This window comes from Zonotrichia albicollis, chromosome 1, assembly GCF_047830755.1.
Source record: "Zonotrichia albicollis isolate bZonAlb1 chromosome 1, bZonAlb1.hap1, whole genome shotgun sequence".
In the NCBI taxonomy this organism is placed as follows: domain Eukaryota; kingdom Metazoa; phylum Chordata; class Aves; order Passeriformes; family Passerellidae; genus Zonotrichia; species Zonotrichia albicollis.
The window spans coordinates 84,297,677-84,313,477 of record NC_133819.1 but is presented as its reverse complement, the minus strand read 5'-3'; the positions used below and the strand labels follow the sequence as shown (position 1 = coordinate 84,313,477).

At 40.9% G+C, this 15,801-nt stretch overlaps 1 protein-coding gene across 4 annotated transcripts; it reads right to left on the bottom strand.

Annotated features, from left to right (window-relative positions):
• Positions 1-109: 109 nt before the first annotated feature.
• On the bottom strand, positions 110-14,230 carry UPP1 (uridine phosphorylase 1). Of its 4 annotated transcripts, XM_074546119.1 has the most exons (9): positions 13,781-14,230; positions 12,874-13,144; positions 10,277-10,342; positions 7,383-7,500; positions 6,737-6,895; positions 5,615-5,729; positions 4,959-5,168; positions 3,364-3,510; positions 110-1,896 (listed from the first exon to the last, which is right to left on the bottom strand). In XM_074546119.1, exons 1-9 carry the CDS (start codon positions 13,929-13,931, stop codon positions 1,757-1,759), a joined length of 1,377 nt encoding a protein of 458 aa, XP_074402220.1. In that variant the 5' UTR covers positions 13,932-14,230; the 3' UTR covers positions 110-1,756. The 4 variants fall into 4 exon arrangements, with proteins under 4 accessions (XP_074402220.1, XP_026647598.1, XP_074402228.1 ...); XM_026791797.2 differs by lacking the exon at positions 12,874-13,144 and having other exon boundaries at positions 13,781-13,804; XM_074546127.1 differs by lacking the exons at positions 12,874-13,144; positions 13,781-14,230 and adding an exon at positions 12,643-12,809.
• Positions 14,231-15,801: the final 1,571 nt, after the last annotated feature.

Genomic DNA, 15,801 nt, shown 5'->3' with positions numbered 1-15,801 from the left:
CTAAGGTGATCTTGTTTTTATCTCCTTGTTGCTGTTTTGAGAACAGGACCTTGAAGAGAAAAGATGTGCTTTGTTGTATGTTTCCCAAAGGGCCTCACAGACTTCACACAATGCCTAGGCAACCACCAGGCATAGTAAAACACAGAATTTTTTTTTAATTTTTTTTTTTTTTTAATAAAGGAGAAACTGCTCAAACAAAATGTGGAGCCATTCCCACTTCTCTCCTTGCCTTATGCTTAGGGAAAAAAAGATTTTCTCTGAAAAATTACCTTCACTGTATATCCTGATCATAAATAAGAAAATGTGGCTTTAAAATTAACAGAAGACTAGATTGTAACTTTGTAAAAGTTACTAATATGTTTTTCAGCTTAAAGACTCATAGAATTTAGGAAGACTGATCCTCATTGGCAATTTCCTGTTCATGAGTCACCCTTCTTTTTTTAATGTTTTCATCACATTGTTTCCAGTGTCTGTCACTTGGTGACTGTGCCTACTAGTAACGTCCCTCTCTAACAGTTCTAACTCTTGCGCTAGTTAACAGCACTGCAGACTGCAATCCTCATTAAAAATATTTTATTTTGCTGGGTCAGCCACAGCTGTCTGAGAGCTTATCCAGACTTTTTGACCCGTGACCCCTGCTAGGACTGGACCCTCCCCCAGCTGCAGTTAAAAAAGAAAAAAAAGAAGAAGAGATAAACACATTTTCTTTAACTGACCACGTACTTACATTCAAAGCACAGCAGCAAAGCAGTAAGGAGTATGATTTAAAAAAAGTCCCAAACTTAGGCCAATGTTAGTGGAAAAAACTGCAATTGCAGAAAGGGTTTTGATGGCATGTACCATTAAGGGGTATACTCCAGTTCTTCAGAAAAACTGAGAACCATTCCAACAGTCAGTGTTACATCCTGAGAATGGAGATCAATACCAATTAAAAAAAAAAAAGAAACAAAATAAAAGCAAGAAAAAAAAAGATCTACCACAACACAGGCTTGTGAACGTGCTGTGCATCTCCTGAATGCCTTTGGTTCCTCTTCATAAGCAGGAGTCTTGTTTCAGCAAAAGATTATTATACCTTAATGCAAAATTACTTAATGCATAAATATTTCCTGGATATTGATTCAATTCTTTAGTTAAAATATTGCTGGATTGATATCGAGGCAGTACAGCCATTCAACAGCTCAGTGTCAAGTCCTTAATGGTTAGAAACTTCAGTCCCACACTTTGCAATTTCATGAAATTTTAATATATGAAAATAGTACTGTTTATTTGTCAAATTCTGCAAAAAAAAAATAAACTGCATTCACTTTAAGTTTTATTTACAAGTGAAGCAACAAAGACAGTTATAACTTATATAATTTTTTATAAGAACAAGAAAATTATTCAAATTTTTAAATTCATTTGCTGGTATGCATGTACTTGGCCCTAAAGTTTGATTTTCTCTCTAGTTTTTCCTTTACAGCAGAGTTAAATAGTTTTTTTTACGTTTTATCACAGCCTTGTCCTTCACAACAGATCTGCTTTCCAATTCTTAGAAAAGTGAGTTTTCTATCCAGCAATGCATAACTAAGCAAACCTTAGGTGAAGTCCTTCAGCACATTCAGTTCCCAAAGAGCAGTGACATAAATGATTAACTTCCACTGACACACGGAATGCTGTGAGTTACTCTGAGGCGAAAGACCTGCAATGCACAGAAGTCATAACCGCGACCAGAACTGTACAAGGGCCTTCTCCTTTTCTAAAACTTGAGATGGATATTTCATACTTTCCCAAGACTTTTCTTAATGAAATATCCCACTAACTTCTGCGGCCTCTGCTGGTACTCCACCAGGACATCGTGTGGGCTGCTGATTTGATCCCCCTCGAGTCGATTCAGAAGAGTGACACACACTACAGCAGCTAGAAATGAAAAGACAGCGTTAGTTAGGAATGACACTCTTACATTTTACAGTCCAAAAGCATAAACATTTGAACAAACAATTTAAAGAACAGAAATACAAGAGAAAACAAACCCCAAAAAAAAGTGTGCAGTATACCGTGAGATGCTAGGGGACTGGCATGCTGTGGATGACACAAGGTAGAAATAGTTTAAGGGAACTGCTTGCTTTAGTAGTCTAAAGCCAGAGCTCTCAGGCAGCTGCAGACACTTATTGTTATATCACAATTCCTGTGTTTCCCTTGACAGGAAGTACATTTCACAGGTACCCAGGACATGCCTGATAGGAAGTGCCTGGCACAAGGTTCTAGCAGAGCCACAGCCCTGCCCTGAGTGCCTGTGCAGTAGTGCCATCCCTCAGGAAGGAACAGATAAGCTGCATCCACATCCATGGACAGGGAACACTGCAAGCACATGAGGACCCCAAGGATCATCTCAGGCTCACGTGCTGCCTTTCAGTCATCAGAGCCCCAAAGGCAAAACCCCTCCTTTCACTCAAGCTCAGGTCTGTCATCCAACCCTGTAACTCTGCTCTGTCTGGGGTTTCTGCCAGTGGCAATTTGCAGAGCACAAACAGTAAATACACATTAGAGACCTACAAAGCAGAGACAGCCAAAGGCCTCCTGAATTGCTCAGGGATAGTACTGGTTGGGTTTTTAGTCCCTTTCAAGCCAGTAAGAACTCAGTGTATTTGATATAACCACTGGTTTTTTTGCTTATATTTCATCATTTTGGCTTCCTCAATCTTAAAGGAGTTTGAGAAACATCAGTGTTTTAAATCAGCATATTCCTTGCTAAGGAAAGTGAGAGAAGACAGTTAATATGGTAAGAAGAAAAATACTCTATTATATTTTTAATTTCCCTTTTTTATTTAGCATGCATTTTAAAAAAATTAACTTATTTTATGATTTGGAACGGTTTATTCATGATGCTACTAAAAATCCTCAACTGTTTAAGAATCATAGTCTTAAGTCTACAGAAAATAATTTTATGTTCCACTTGATATGAAAGTATAGAAACTGAGTATAGTTACATATATACAGATCTGAGAAACACCTGATTGCTTGAACTAAGCAGTTGCTTTCTGTAAACTTCAAAAGCTAACTGGAGAAAATAAGTGAATGTCATAGGTAATTAGGTACTTTAATGATTTACATGGCTGCCATGGGCTGAAATAGCAAATGACAGAAGTAAACTGTGTAAAAACTGCATGAGGAATTATGATAAGTTGCAACAAAACTGATGCAAATCAAAAAAAATGATAGCAACAAAACTATAAGCAGAAATATCTTTTATATATATATATATATATATATATATATATATATGTGCAGAAGGTATGTAAACATTCCTTTGCAGTTTTTAGCCACAAACCCCCTGCAATACAGAAAATTTCCTATAGCTAGGATAAAGTGACTAAGTTAGTTTACCTTTGACACCACTGAGATTACACATTGCAGCAAATACCGAAGACTCCATTTCAATGTTTCTCACACCAGACTCATAAGCATTCTTCAAATATTGCAGCTTTTCTTCTTCATCATATAAGCAGATTGCACCATCCAACCTGCCCTGTCCTAGAAAGTAATTTCAGAGTGATGAAATCACAGACCAAATTCAATTTTGAAAACACCCAGTTATTACAGTCTCCTCCATACAGTGCTCAGCTTTTACTACGACCCTTTATTTTTGTGCATAAGACAAATAGGACAAAGTGATTCTTAGCTATTGCTAGAGCGTATACATATTATTTGTATTCTTTATAATCATGGTAACTTAGTGGTAATTGGTGAATCATGGTAACTTAATTAGTCTTTTTCAGCTTCAATTCTTAAATTCACAAACAGGAAAATGTATGTTGTACATTCCCACACATACAAGTACCAAAATTCCACAAGAAATTTTAAGTTGTATGGAAGAGCTGCATTTTTAATATGTTTAATCGCTGTCTAATAAAACTACCAGTCTTAAAGATGCTGTCCTGTTTCTACCTTAAAAAGGATGAACATTTTATTACTTACAGACTTTCCAAAGTAAGAGATGTAGAGTTTCTTAAGCTAGCTAGCTAATACTGTTGAAGTTTTGAGAAAAAATTTACTCACATTATTCAAGAACATCACCTACAGACAAGACAGCAGCAAGCTAAGTACAGTAGACTTGAAATACACTGTATTTTACTCAGTCTCTTCTTGGGTTTGGGAGATGCAAATTTTTGTCCTCAATCCTGTTCTCAGCGTTTGCTGTATGAGTTGAAAACATCCCTGACACTTTTTTTAGTGTTGCTTGCACGTGTGGCTGGTGCCTGAGATACACAAACTTACACTGTGTGCTTCTGCTCAAGCTGGTGCACTACCATGAAGATCATTTATCACCTACTCAGCAGCAGACAGAGAAAGTGGGATGAGGTGCCACTTACAGTCTGTTCTCACAAGGTTTCTGAATGAACATGTAGATTTGGGAGATCAGAAAAGCACCTGAATGCCTGTATGTTTATCCAAAATAGGCCTTGTCTGTTTGTGTCTCCTACATAGCTGCACTGACACAACTCAGCAACTTATCTTGGTTGTCTGATCACTGCTTTGCTCAAACTAAAACAAGTTCCAACTCTTTTTTCATAAAATATTTGCTTTAGGTACTTAACCAGTGCAAAGAAAACCAACCCTAAACAAGTCACAAGTAATTCCCACTCCTCTAATCCCCTAAGATCCTTCAATAAATCACAAAATTTTGTGACAAATACACCTGACAGGTACATGAGAAGTGTATAGTAGACTATATGTACTTCAGAGGATCTATTAAAGCTGGGGAGAAATCTCCACAAAATTAAAAGTTTGATACAGCCAACCGCTAAGTACAATGCTTGATTTGACGCAGATGAAAAAAATAGGTTAATTGAGATTTGTGAGACAAGCCAGAGTAGGGAATGCATTCTGTTAGTGAACTGGAAGCTTAATGTTATATATTATTCAATATTTATCTATTGCTGCTTACCAATATTCTTCTGTTAGTCTATCACCAGGCTTACCTTCATAGAAATCCAAAGTGCACATGGTGTTTCCAATGACTGTATTGAACTGACCAATTTCTTTACTGCACTGCATCAGCTCCTGAGCCAGCTGTTCATCCAGGTTGGTGCTGCGAATTACTGTCTTTCCCAGAACAACCTGTTCCAGCTGAGGCTTGAAGGTGGCATCTACAGACTGCCTAGTTATAACCACTGAGCCTGGCTCCAGACCTGCCGCAAAAGGAAATAGATATCCCTTCACAATGCAGTTAACTAGTGGTTTCCAGACACATAAAACATACATCTTGACCCAACCCTGCTTGTCTTAAAGGTGGGGATTTTACTCTGAATCCACCAAGAGAATTTTTTGTCCACGCCTATCTGCTTCAGTTTATTATTACAAATAATTTCTGAAATAATGAAATTTTTCCTTTTTCACTTACTTCTTATATTTTCCATACAGGACAGGAATGTCCTTCTTCTGAGATTGTCAGATCTTTAAGTGCATTTTCCCTATGCAAAAGCAGATATTGCCTTTACTTTCAAAATTACCAAAAAAAAATGATGCATCTCCTGTGGAAAACTGTTCTGACCATTAGTATCTTACATGCAGAGAGATGCTTTACTCTCCTGCAAAGACACTTTGGTTTGCAGAAAGGAAGAAAGAGGGGAAATACCTATTCCACCAGAGGTGCCGATGCGAATGATGGTTATGTCAGAACACTTGGCATGATACAACAGTTTGATCAGCTCGTGCAACATGATTGAAATAGAAGGAATGCCCATGCCGTGCTGAAAAGGAAACACAAATTAATATTCCACATTCACACAGACAACACAAAATATATATGGAAGAAGCAGCTGGACATTATCCCCTGCCTGATGCTGTTTTCCCAAATACCCCCTAACTCAATCCCAAAAAAACCCCAACCTCTGGGTCTACAGAAGGATACTGAAAGGGCCTACAAATAGACTCCTACTAGCTTTGGCAGACTGTGGATGAAATATAGTATTTCCAAAAATCATGAATTACAGAACATTTACATTCTTACAAGTGTAGAGTGTCCTTTCCCAATAGCTGACAAAAGCACTTCATCACAGAGCATTTCCTAAACACAAGAAAAACCCCACTCTGATTTTCCACCAACCTGAAGTGCTAGTGAATAATTAAGCTAATTTTCTTCAAAACACAGACACCATGGTTTAGTCTTGACATTCAGCAAATATAAATCCACGTTAGCTTGCACAATATTCTGATAATTACAGCTTACAAGAAAGGGTGCAAAACAATACTACAGTTTTGCAATTGCAATTGAAGCATGTAATTCTATCTACAAATTGAAGCTATGAATTTCTTTAAAATGCATACCTGGGTTGGCAGCACCAGTCCCATGGAATGCTACACTTGAGCACATTTGACAGTGCCATTGCAGATACATAGATCTGGGTGTGGTACAGATATTTTCCCAATACCCCACATGCACCAAGTGACTTTTTCCCCCCATTTCAGGGTACAGAATAAGGATGAGGCAACAGTAACTGCTCAAAAAATATGTGAGGCCATTCCTGCAACACCTCAGTGGTACACTGAGGAAAAAGGGATGCAAGAAGGAGCACAGGTATTAGAGATTTTACCTTTTTAAAAAAATGGCTAAAAAGAATTAGCTTAATTAGCTGACTGCACTATTTTGAGCAGACTGTTTAGGACTGCAAAATATTTAAAAGAAACACGCATTCAAATTTTCTGCTTTGAACAGCAGAAACTGGCGCGTCCCGTGTCAGAGGAGGGAGGCACTTACGCTGACGGACAGCACGGGCCCCACTTTGTACATGGCGTAGCGGTCGGTGCCCGCGCAGATGTTGGGGTAGTCACACCCGGCGCTCCCGAGCCCCAGCTCCTCTGCTATGTAGGCAATGAAAGCTTTCATCCTGGAAGGGCTTCCTCCAACACACACAAACTGGGGTGGACGGGGTTCAACAAAACAAAGTCAGTTGCGTGATTCCGCGTGTCAAAAAGCATGCAAAGAACAATGTGAGCATGCAAACGCCTTCAGTTAGCACAGATTTATCCCCAGATATGGTGCTTCTCTTAATCATTCTAAAATGCCATGAAGAAGAATTATGGGAAAAAACTCAGCTGTCTACAGCACTCAAATGCTTTCACCCTGTTTAAACTAATGAAAGACAAATATTGATATGAAGACCCAACAAACAAAAGTGGTACCTGAATAGACCCTACAACATTTGCCTTTTTACTGGATGAAAAGAGATAGTAAAAAACAATTACCCTCAGCTTTGTTGGATAGCAAAATGACAAGAACCCACAAAATTTTTCCCCTTTTGTATTCCTGGTAGGCTGACACATTTAGTCTTATTCTGAAGGCAGCTACAATTTCACCTTCTGCAGAAAAGCTCAGGCTTGCTGAACAAAGCAAAGCATCTCACCTTTACATCCCCAAACAATGTTGGAAAATCATGGGTACCGGTCCCAAGAGCAAAATGGTACAGGATGTCTTCTTTCATTTTCTCCAGGTGAGGGTTGCAGAGATGAATAAAATTCTCTCTACCAAAAGAGCAGCATTATAAAACATATAGACTATATATAAATATATATAGAATATATACAAACATTGAACAAATGACAATTCTTCAAAGTCAAGCAGTCGAAAGTTGGGAAATGCCACACATACAAATTATTTTATATTTTTTCCTTGCGCATTGTGTTAAAGAAAACCTAAATCCAGAAACACAGGATGAAATTGCTGTAGAAAAGGCCAGATGTCCAGATGCATTTGCAACAGTGCAATCTTTATCTAATTTTTATCTTATTTTCTTAAATAGTATTAAAGTTGGGTACCATAGTGGGTCTTTATGGTGAGCAGAGCAATGGGAGCAGGACCAGGGAATGGTCAATAGCACACCATATTATACAGGCAATCTATAGCAAAGCTGAGAAGCAAAACTTGACCTCTGTTTTGACTGAAACTCTGTCAGCCGCCTGAGAAGGACGGGATGATTTCAGCTTTATGGACAAGCACAAACTAGATTTCTGGCACTTCATCTCACTCTGTGATACAGACAGGAGAAAAAAAAAACCCTGTGGCATGAAACTGATAACAAGGGTACAGAGGATCTGAAAAACAAAAAAGAAAAGTGGAGATCTGAAGCAAGGAGAAAACCATAGAAGTGAAAAAAATTCAAGAAAAGGGAAAAGAGAGGAAGAGGTAAAAATAATTCACTTCTTCCTAAGTGCCTCTTGTAAAGAAATGACACATCTTAAAAGAAAAATAAAAATTAATCTGTCTGAAGAGACAGCAAATGACAGGACGAGGAGGGAAACCTGAACTACTTGGCCTGTGGGATCACATTCATGGAAAATTAAATAGTGGACTAACTAAACAAGCTGAATGATTTATAAAATGTCTGCTTTCTGTGCTTGATGTTTTAAGTTGAATTGAAACAGGTAGGAAAGACTAGTCAACAAGCTTAAGCAGAACACTGGCCAGCACTTCAAAGTAATTTCTGAGAGATGGAATCAAGCAGTAAATAGCTTCCAGACACAAGAAGATGACTTTTAATGAAGGCTCAGTGGAGGCACAGCATGGCTCAGCAAATTCAAACTGCTTTGTCAGGGAAGACCAACAAAAGACTTCACCTGGACTTCATTCAAAAAATCATTAGGACAACTTAGGAACAACTCTGAAGCCTAAACAGAGGTGTTTAGCACTATTTTAGATGGTCTAGGTTACAAAGTTATCTGCCTTCTAATGCCTCTCCAGAAAGGAGATAAGGCAGAAAGGACCTAGGCTTTCCATTACTTCCAATGCCTTATCTACCTATGCAGGACGAAGGAAGTCTACATTTGCCAAGATGCCTGTGCTGAGGTCACTGAACTGTTCCACAGAACCAAATAGATCCAACCCAGATATTCTGAGTATAGCAGTTTCTTCTGTTCCTGATGGTCTCTCTCCAGCATCATTAATTATCCAGTAACAGCTGCAAAACTAAGGAAAGAGGTGTCATCCCAACCCACCCTACCTGTCCCTGCCCATCACAGACAATCACCCTCAGCAAGAGAAAGAGCTGCCCACCAAGGCAGCCAGTCTATTCACCCTTCAGTAGGAATTCCCTTCCATCTCCCATGGTCTCCATTTGCCTCTCTTCGTACAAATCCTGCCTGAAGTGGAACCAAAGGCTTTGGCTGCCTTTGTTCTTCCTTCCAAGAGACCTGTTTGACTCTGGGAGAACTAAAGAGCAGGTTTATGGCTTGTCAGGAAGACACAGATAACCTAGGAATTCACCAGTTCATATTAGTAGAATTTCTAGGCTGCATCCCCTGAATTGTTCCTGTTCAGTTTTGTGGGACTCTCTACATTTATTTACTGGGCCACTCACTAACGCAGATCCAGTATCTGGCGGTGCTGATGTCCATTGGAATGGTTGTCACATACAAATAGGATAGGCTATGATTTGAAAAAAAAAAAAAAAAAATTAATTAACACTGGCAATAAAAGCCTCTCTCCAGAAAATAAATCAGGGAAAGGCAAGGCCTCTAACAAAAGTTCAAGGGAATTAATGAGATATGTGCCAACACCACTGTTCTCATGCCTGGCCAAAGCACAACCTCCTTCCTCATCAGTAGCTATATTCCACTTTTTCATCTCACAGCCCACCAATAGTATTCTCTGACCCACAGCCTCAACACAGTGAGGGGCTGTCACCAACTTGCTCAGCTTATCCACACATCTGATTGCAGACTTGGACCCTGGGGTAAAATGAGAAATAAATCTAGCATCTAGATATGTGCACGTAGGATCAATGCCATGGATTTACAGGAGAGGCAAAGTTTGCTTGATAAAAATACTTGGCATGCAAAGCTCAGGAGCAGAATATTTATTTCCCTAAATCTGTTGTAAAGCACCTATAACTTCTAAGGGTGTAAGTAAAATACAAATCCAAAGACAAAAGAAGCATGTAGCAGGTTTTAGTAAAATAAGCTTAAAGTAAGGATTAGAGAAACATATTGAAATATTTGTTTGAACTCTTCAAGCAGCAGCCAAAATCAGCATTTCAGCAGCTCATTGGATTAAAATAAAAATAAATGAAAACATCACCCTGCTTTGAAGTATTCACTGTTGAGAGAAGTTCAAATGGCTAACCAGCAAAGTCCTCTGTATAGGTGTGGTAAAGCAATAAAGCATCCAATTGTCAAAAGATCTGCTACTGGATACTTGGCACTAGTATAATAAAGCTTATCTTAAACTAAATGAGTGTGTAATGAGTTTGGGGAGGAAATTTAAGTGTAAACTTGGACAAAATAATTCATTTGTCAATCTTACTTTGAAGCCTGTCCATCATCAGGTTTCTTCTCATTTGAGGAACCAGGAGCCATGTATGTCTTATACCTAGAATTATATTTAAAAAAAAATGAATATATATAAGTGCATCAGAATAGTCCCATCCGTAAAGCTGGAAGCACTAACAGAGAAAGAAACCTTGTATTGATGATAACTGCCATGAATATTAAATTCCCCAAATAATCCAGCCACACTACAGCTTTTATAACTGAAGCAAAAGGAGCAAAATTATCATCTACAATTTTTACAGCTGAGCATCACCACTTTCAAACCCCCAAACCTAAATTAATCCCTTGCCATTGCAACTCCCACCTCACCACTGCCTCTGTTCTGTGGGGTGAGCAGCTGCAGATTCACCAGACACAGAGAAGCAAGTCTCACTGCTAACTCACTCACCCTCTTTCCTCCACACCTGCCAACAACAACGACTCCTGAATCAGCTTCACTCCCCTTCCACCTCCAGCTCCAGGTCTCCAAAGCTCAGGTCTACCTGGCAGACGCCTGAAACCCAAGCCCAGGCAGCATCTTACTCATAATATCCTCCTCACTAAACTCCTCCTACTGACCTTAAGAGCACTTCTTTCCCAGCATAAAGCAGGGAGCCAGAAACTAAAACACAGCTTCAAAAAGTCACAGCTCTCAGTTTATCATCTATCCTGAATACCTTCTTTTCTGATCCATTACCTTAACCTATATGCAAAACCTTCTCCCTGCTGCATTCTTCTTTACATTTAAATAGACAAATGTATCACCGAGGCTTTCATGCTGGTCCGAGGACAGAATTATAATTATAGGATGATTAATTTGTTATTATTTTCAGAAGTGACTAAGGCTACGTGCCGAAGTTGGTACTTTCTGGGAATGCCTTATGGGAAGTATTGAATCATAACATTTTGCTCTACCCTCCATTAAGAAGGGCCTGACAGCACAGAGATTATAACAGAGACAGGACTGTAATCCTTAAAAGCCCCAGGATTACACCACAAGGAAACAGGAAGAAACTGATCTTGCAACAGAATTACATAATATGTGCTTTCTCTAATGAAGCGTGCCCAACCTAACAAAATGAACAAGAGACCTACCAGTTAAAAGCCACTGAATAATGGAAATGTATTAAAATTTATAAGGACAATCAGTTTTCTTGATATTGAAAATATCAGCCTTTATTAAGTAGACCCAAATTTGTGGGTACTAGGTATACTAAAAGTATGCAACCATCTATGATCAAGGAGGGGAAGTATAAAAGTCGCATTTATAATCATCAACACTTCCTTATGGTGGTATGAAGTATAGTCAGCTACTACTGGGCAACACCACATACCACACACATCACAGGAAAAATACATCATTTCTTCCTACAGTGCCATGAGTCCTGATAAAGAGGAGTTAGAAGCTAGGAAGAAGAAACAGGAAAGTGATTTTTTATGTGGCAAGAAGAAAAATGGCTGCAAATAAACCAAGGATATTCATCCATCTCTTGTTCACAGTATTAAGCATCCACAAGATTTTTAATTGTTCTGGGTTCTGTTCCCCTAAGTAATCACCGGTACACTTGACACGGGCACACAAGGTACACAGGTACACAAGTGCATACACTTCAAAAAGCTGAAAACAAAGTTCTGACAGTCCAAAGGTCCAGCTTACCCCCTCAAGAGCACCCAGCTGGAGGTGCCTTGGCAGGAATTGAAGGACGGAGCGAGCACAAAGCAGCTTTCCCATGGCAGACCCCGACAGCAATCAGGTAGTTGTTGACAAGCTACCAGTTAATGTAAAACCACAAAACTCTCACGCTGTCTAACCAAATGGAAATTTTTACAGACGTGTCAAAAGTTTCAGCAGTCTTCTTCAGCCAAAGTTAAAACTGATGCTCAACAATAATGTGCTCCCAGCAGGGCTCAGATAAAGAAAGGGCACAGCCTGTTTTAAGGTGTGTGCACATCCTAGAATGGTTTGGGTTGGAAGGAGACCTAAAGATCACCTGGCCTTCCACCCCTTCTGCCATGGGCAGGAGCACCTTTCACTAGATCAGATTGCTCAGAGCTTCATCTAGCCTGTCCTTTAACACTGCCAGGGATGGGGAATCTACAACTTCCCTGGGCAACCTGTTTCAGTGTCTCACCGTACCCAGTGAGAGAGTGAGTTAAAGGTTTCTTCCTAATATCTCATCTAAGCATCGAAATCCTCAGACTGGTGCTTTAAACCCACGCAGAATCCACTGTAACTGCCGTGTCTCATTTCCCCCCGCCATCCCTCATTTTTGAAGGAAGCCCACAGCCAATGGTTTCAGCCGGAAAAGCTCTTGTTCAGTGGTCGTCCATCATCACGAAAAGCTGCAAAATCGATTTTACCCTGCCGGTCCCCTCGCTGCTGGCGGGGCGCTCCCCCGGCTCCGCAGCCCGAGCAAGCGGCTCCATCCGCCGGCCGAAAGGAGAGCTCGCCCGGACCGGACCCACGCCTCCCCCGCTTCCCTGCCCACCCTCCGCCCCCGCCGTCCGGGCATGGAGACACGGCGGGCATCCCACCATCCGCCCGGGAGCGGGCCGCGGCTGCCGGGGCGCACGGCGGGACGCGCTTCTCACCGGGGCAGCGGGATCCGCCGCTGGGAAACGCGGAGAGCGGCTCGCTGTTCCTGGGCGGGCTGCGGGAATCCCGGCCGAGCCACATCCCGCCAGCGGCGGCACCGCCCCGCCCCGGGCCCCGTTAACTCCCTGCGCGCCGGGGAGGCTGCGGGAAGCGCCGCGATCCGGGGCGGGCACGGCGAGCGGCTGTGGAGGTGATGCTGAGAGAGATGGGGGTGCAGCCCGGGGCTCCGGGCATCGGCGGGAGAGCTGCTGCCAAGGGCACAGCTTCCTGTAATCATGGAGATTACAGATACAGATACAGATAGATACAGATACAGATACAGATACAGATACAGATACAGATACAGATACAGATACAGATACAGATACAGATACAGATACAGATACAGATGTAATATACGTTAGAAATAATTCATGTAATATATGTTAGAAATAATTCATGCCTTCGGGAGGACCTTATCATGGAGATTACAGATACAGATACAGATACAGATACAGGTACAGATACAGGTACAAATACAGATACAGATGTAATGTACGTTGGAAATAATTCATGTAATATATGTTAGAAATAATTAATGCCTTCGGGAGGACCTTATCATGGAGATTACAGATACAGATACAGATACAGATACAGATACAGATACAGACACAGATACAGGTACAGGTACAGATACAGGTACAGATACAGATACAGATACAGATACAGATTCAGATACAGGTACAGATACAGATACAGGTACATGTACAGGTACAGGTACAGGTACAGATACAGGTACAGATACAGATACAGATACAGATACAGATACAGATACAGATACAGATGTAATGTACGTTAGAAATAATTCATCCTATTAAAGAATGCATGTTATAAAGATTGTAAAATCCAAAACGTGTCTCTGACCACATCGGCCCGAGAGCAGATGTCTATTCAGATTCCAAAGAATTCCCGGACAGGCTAAGATAACGATCGACGCTTTAGCGTAAGAATAGACGCTTCCAGGGCGATGATCACCGGTATCTCGAGTCCTCGGAACCTTCCTCAGAGCGATCATCGCCCTGCAGATTACATCAATCAAGATAGCTAGCAACGCCAGAAATAAACATCTGAATACACGGCTTCCCCGGAGCCCATCAACGCTGACTCTCCACCTGGAGACGGTCTTTGTCCAGCTCTGCACACTGAAAGGAACAGCTATGAATGTGAAGAGTAACAAAAGAAATTGGGACTCCTTAGCCTCGGGCACAATAAACCGTATGAAACCCCGCCGCAAGAAGCGGCTCTCATGAACGGGGTAGTGTCCGATGCTATAGAGGTCGGATCCAGGCCGATACCGGGCTCGACGCTGTCTCTTTGGCTGTGGTGATTTCGAAGACCTTAATTCAGTCGTGCAGAAAGATTAATAAATCTTCTCGCAATTTTTGACAATTTGGCTCACGATTGATCATTTATGTAGTATATGGTAGAGATAATTCATGCTATTTATGTATAAAACATTGTAAAATCCAAGCTATGTCTTTTGACCACCCTGGCCGGGAGCAGAGTCTTATTTTTATTCAGGTAGTTCCCGGACAACGTTAAGATAATATCAAGTCTGTTAATGTATGAATGGAACCTTCCTGGGCCATGATCACTGACTTCCCTGGAATGTCCGGGGCGCTCAAGAGTGATCTGCACTTCAAAGATTGCATCTACTACCGGTGCCACCCTTTACATGTGAATGCCAGCTTCTCCAGAGTGCTCTGACGTCACCTAGACACCTGGAACCAGACTTTTGTCTAACCCTGTACATGTTTGGCCCCAGTTCTGCATGTGAAGGGACACAAAGAAACACTCAGTCATTTCTGCCCCAGGCAGAATAAACTGTATATAAGCTCACTGCGAGAGGCAGTCGGGGTGAACAGGGGGAGACTCTGACATTCGGGGGTCAGGCCCATTTGTTCACCCAGCACTGAAACCCGGGCTCGACGCTGACTCTTGGCTGTGGTGGTTGTTTTTCGAAATTCTGTTTTGCTGACAATCTAATAAATCATTGCTAAATTTTCTTATAAATTTGGCTCCCGATTTGATAATTTACAACAAGATGATACAGATACAGATGCAGGTGTTGGCCAAGGACGGCTGAGTCAGCTTAGTGCCTGTGTCTGTCTGTCCTTGCGTGCGTCGATCGGTGCACACACACCATGTTCCCGCTCTCATGGGCATGTGGGCACGGCAAACACAGTATGAGAAAAGAGCAGAGGTGGTTTCGGCTACTGGAAGCGTAAATTTAACATTGTTCATGTTCATTGTTTCAGTAACTGAAAGCACCAAACCCACAATCCTGCAATGCAATTTTAAAAGTAAGTTTTCACACCAGAACCACTCTGTAGTTTGTCATAGTAGGGAGTACTTGGGAGATGGAGCAACCAAAATCTTGATGGTAGAGAACTTTCTGTGCCTCAGGACACAGAAAGCACAGTAAACACATTAGGCATAAGGCATTGCTGAGATGTATTTCTTTTAAAAATCATGTATAGGGCATTTAGAGTAAAATTTATTCATATCCTGTCTCACACCAAAGGACTTTGAATGGGAATATAAGAAAGAGAGATTCCTTGCACAGATGCATTTCTAGGCATAAACAACATGCAAGAGGAATTGCTCAACAAACTCAGAAAAACGTCATCTGTTCAGCTTGTTTAGATTTCCAGTGGGTGAAACAGAAGAACAGGTTTCTAATCCATCTTCCATTTTCCTGTTCTTTAAATATTTGTCAAGACTTCCAAGCTACAGGAGTGGACAAACACCTTAGAAGAGTGTTTAATTCTGTGGAATAAATTTTTCCTTTAAACAGGAATATTACCTACCCCTTCAACTCAGGATCCAGAGAAAAGTCTGCTTTAGATTTCAGGTCATTTTCCATTCAGCTATATATTAAGAGA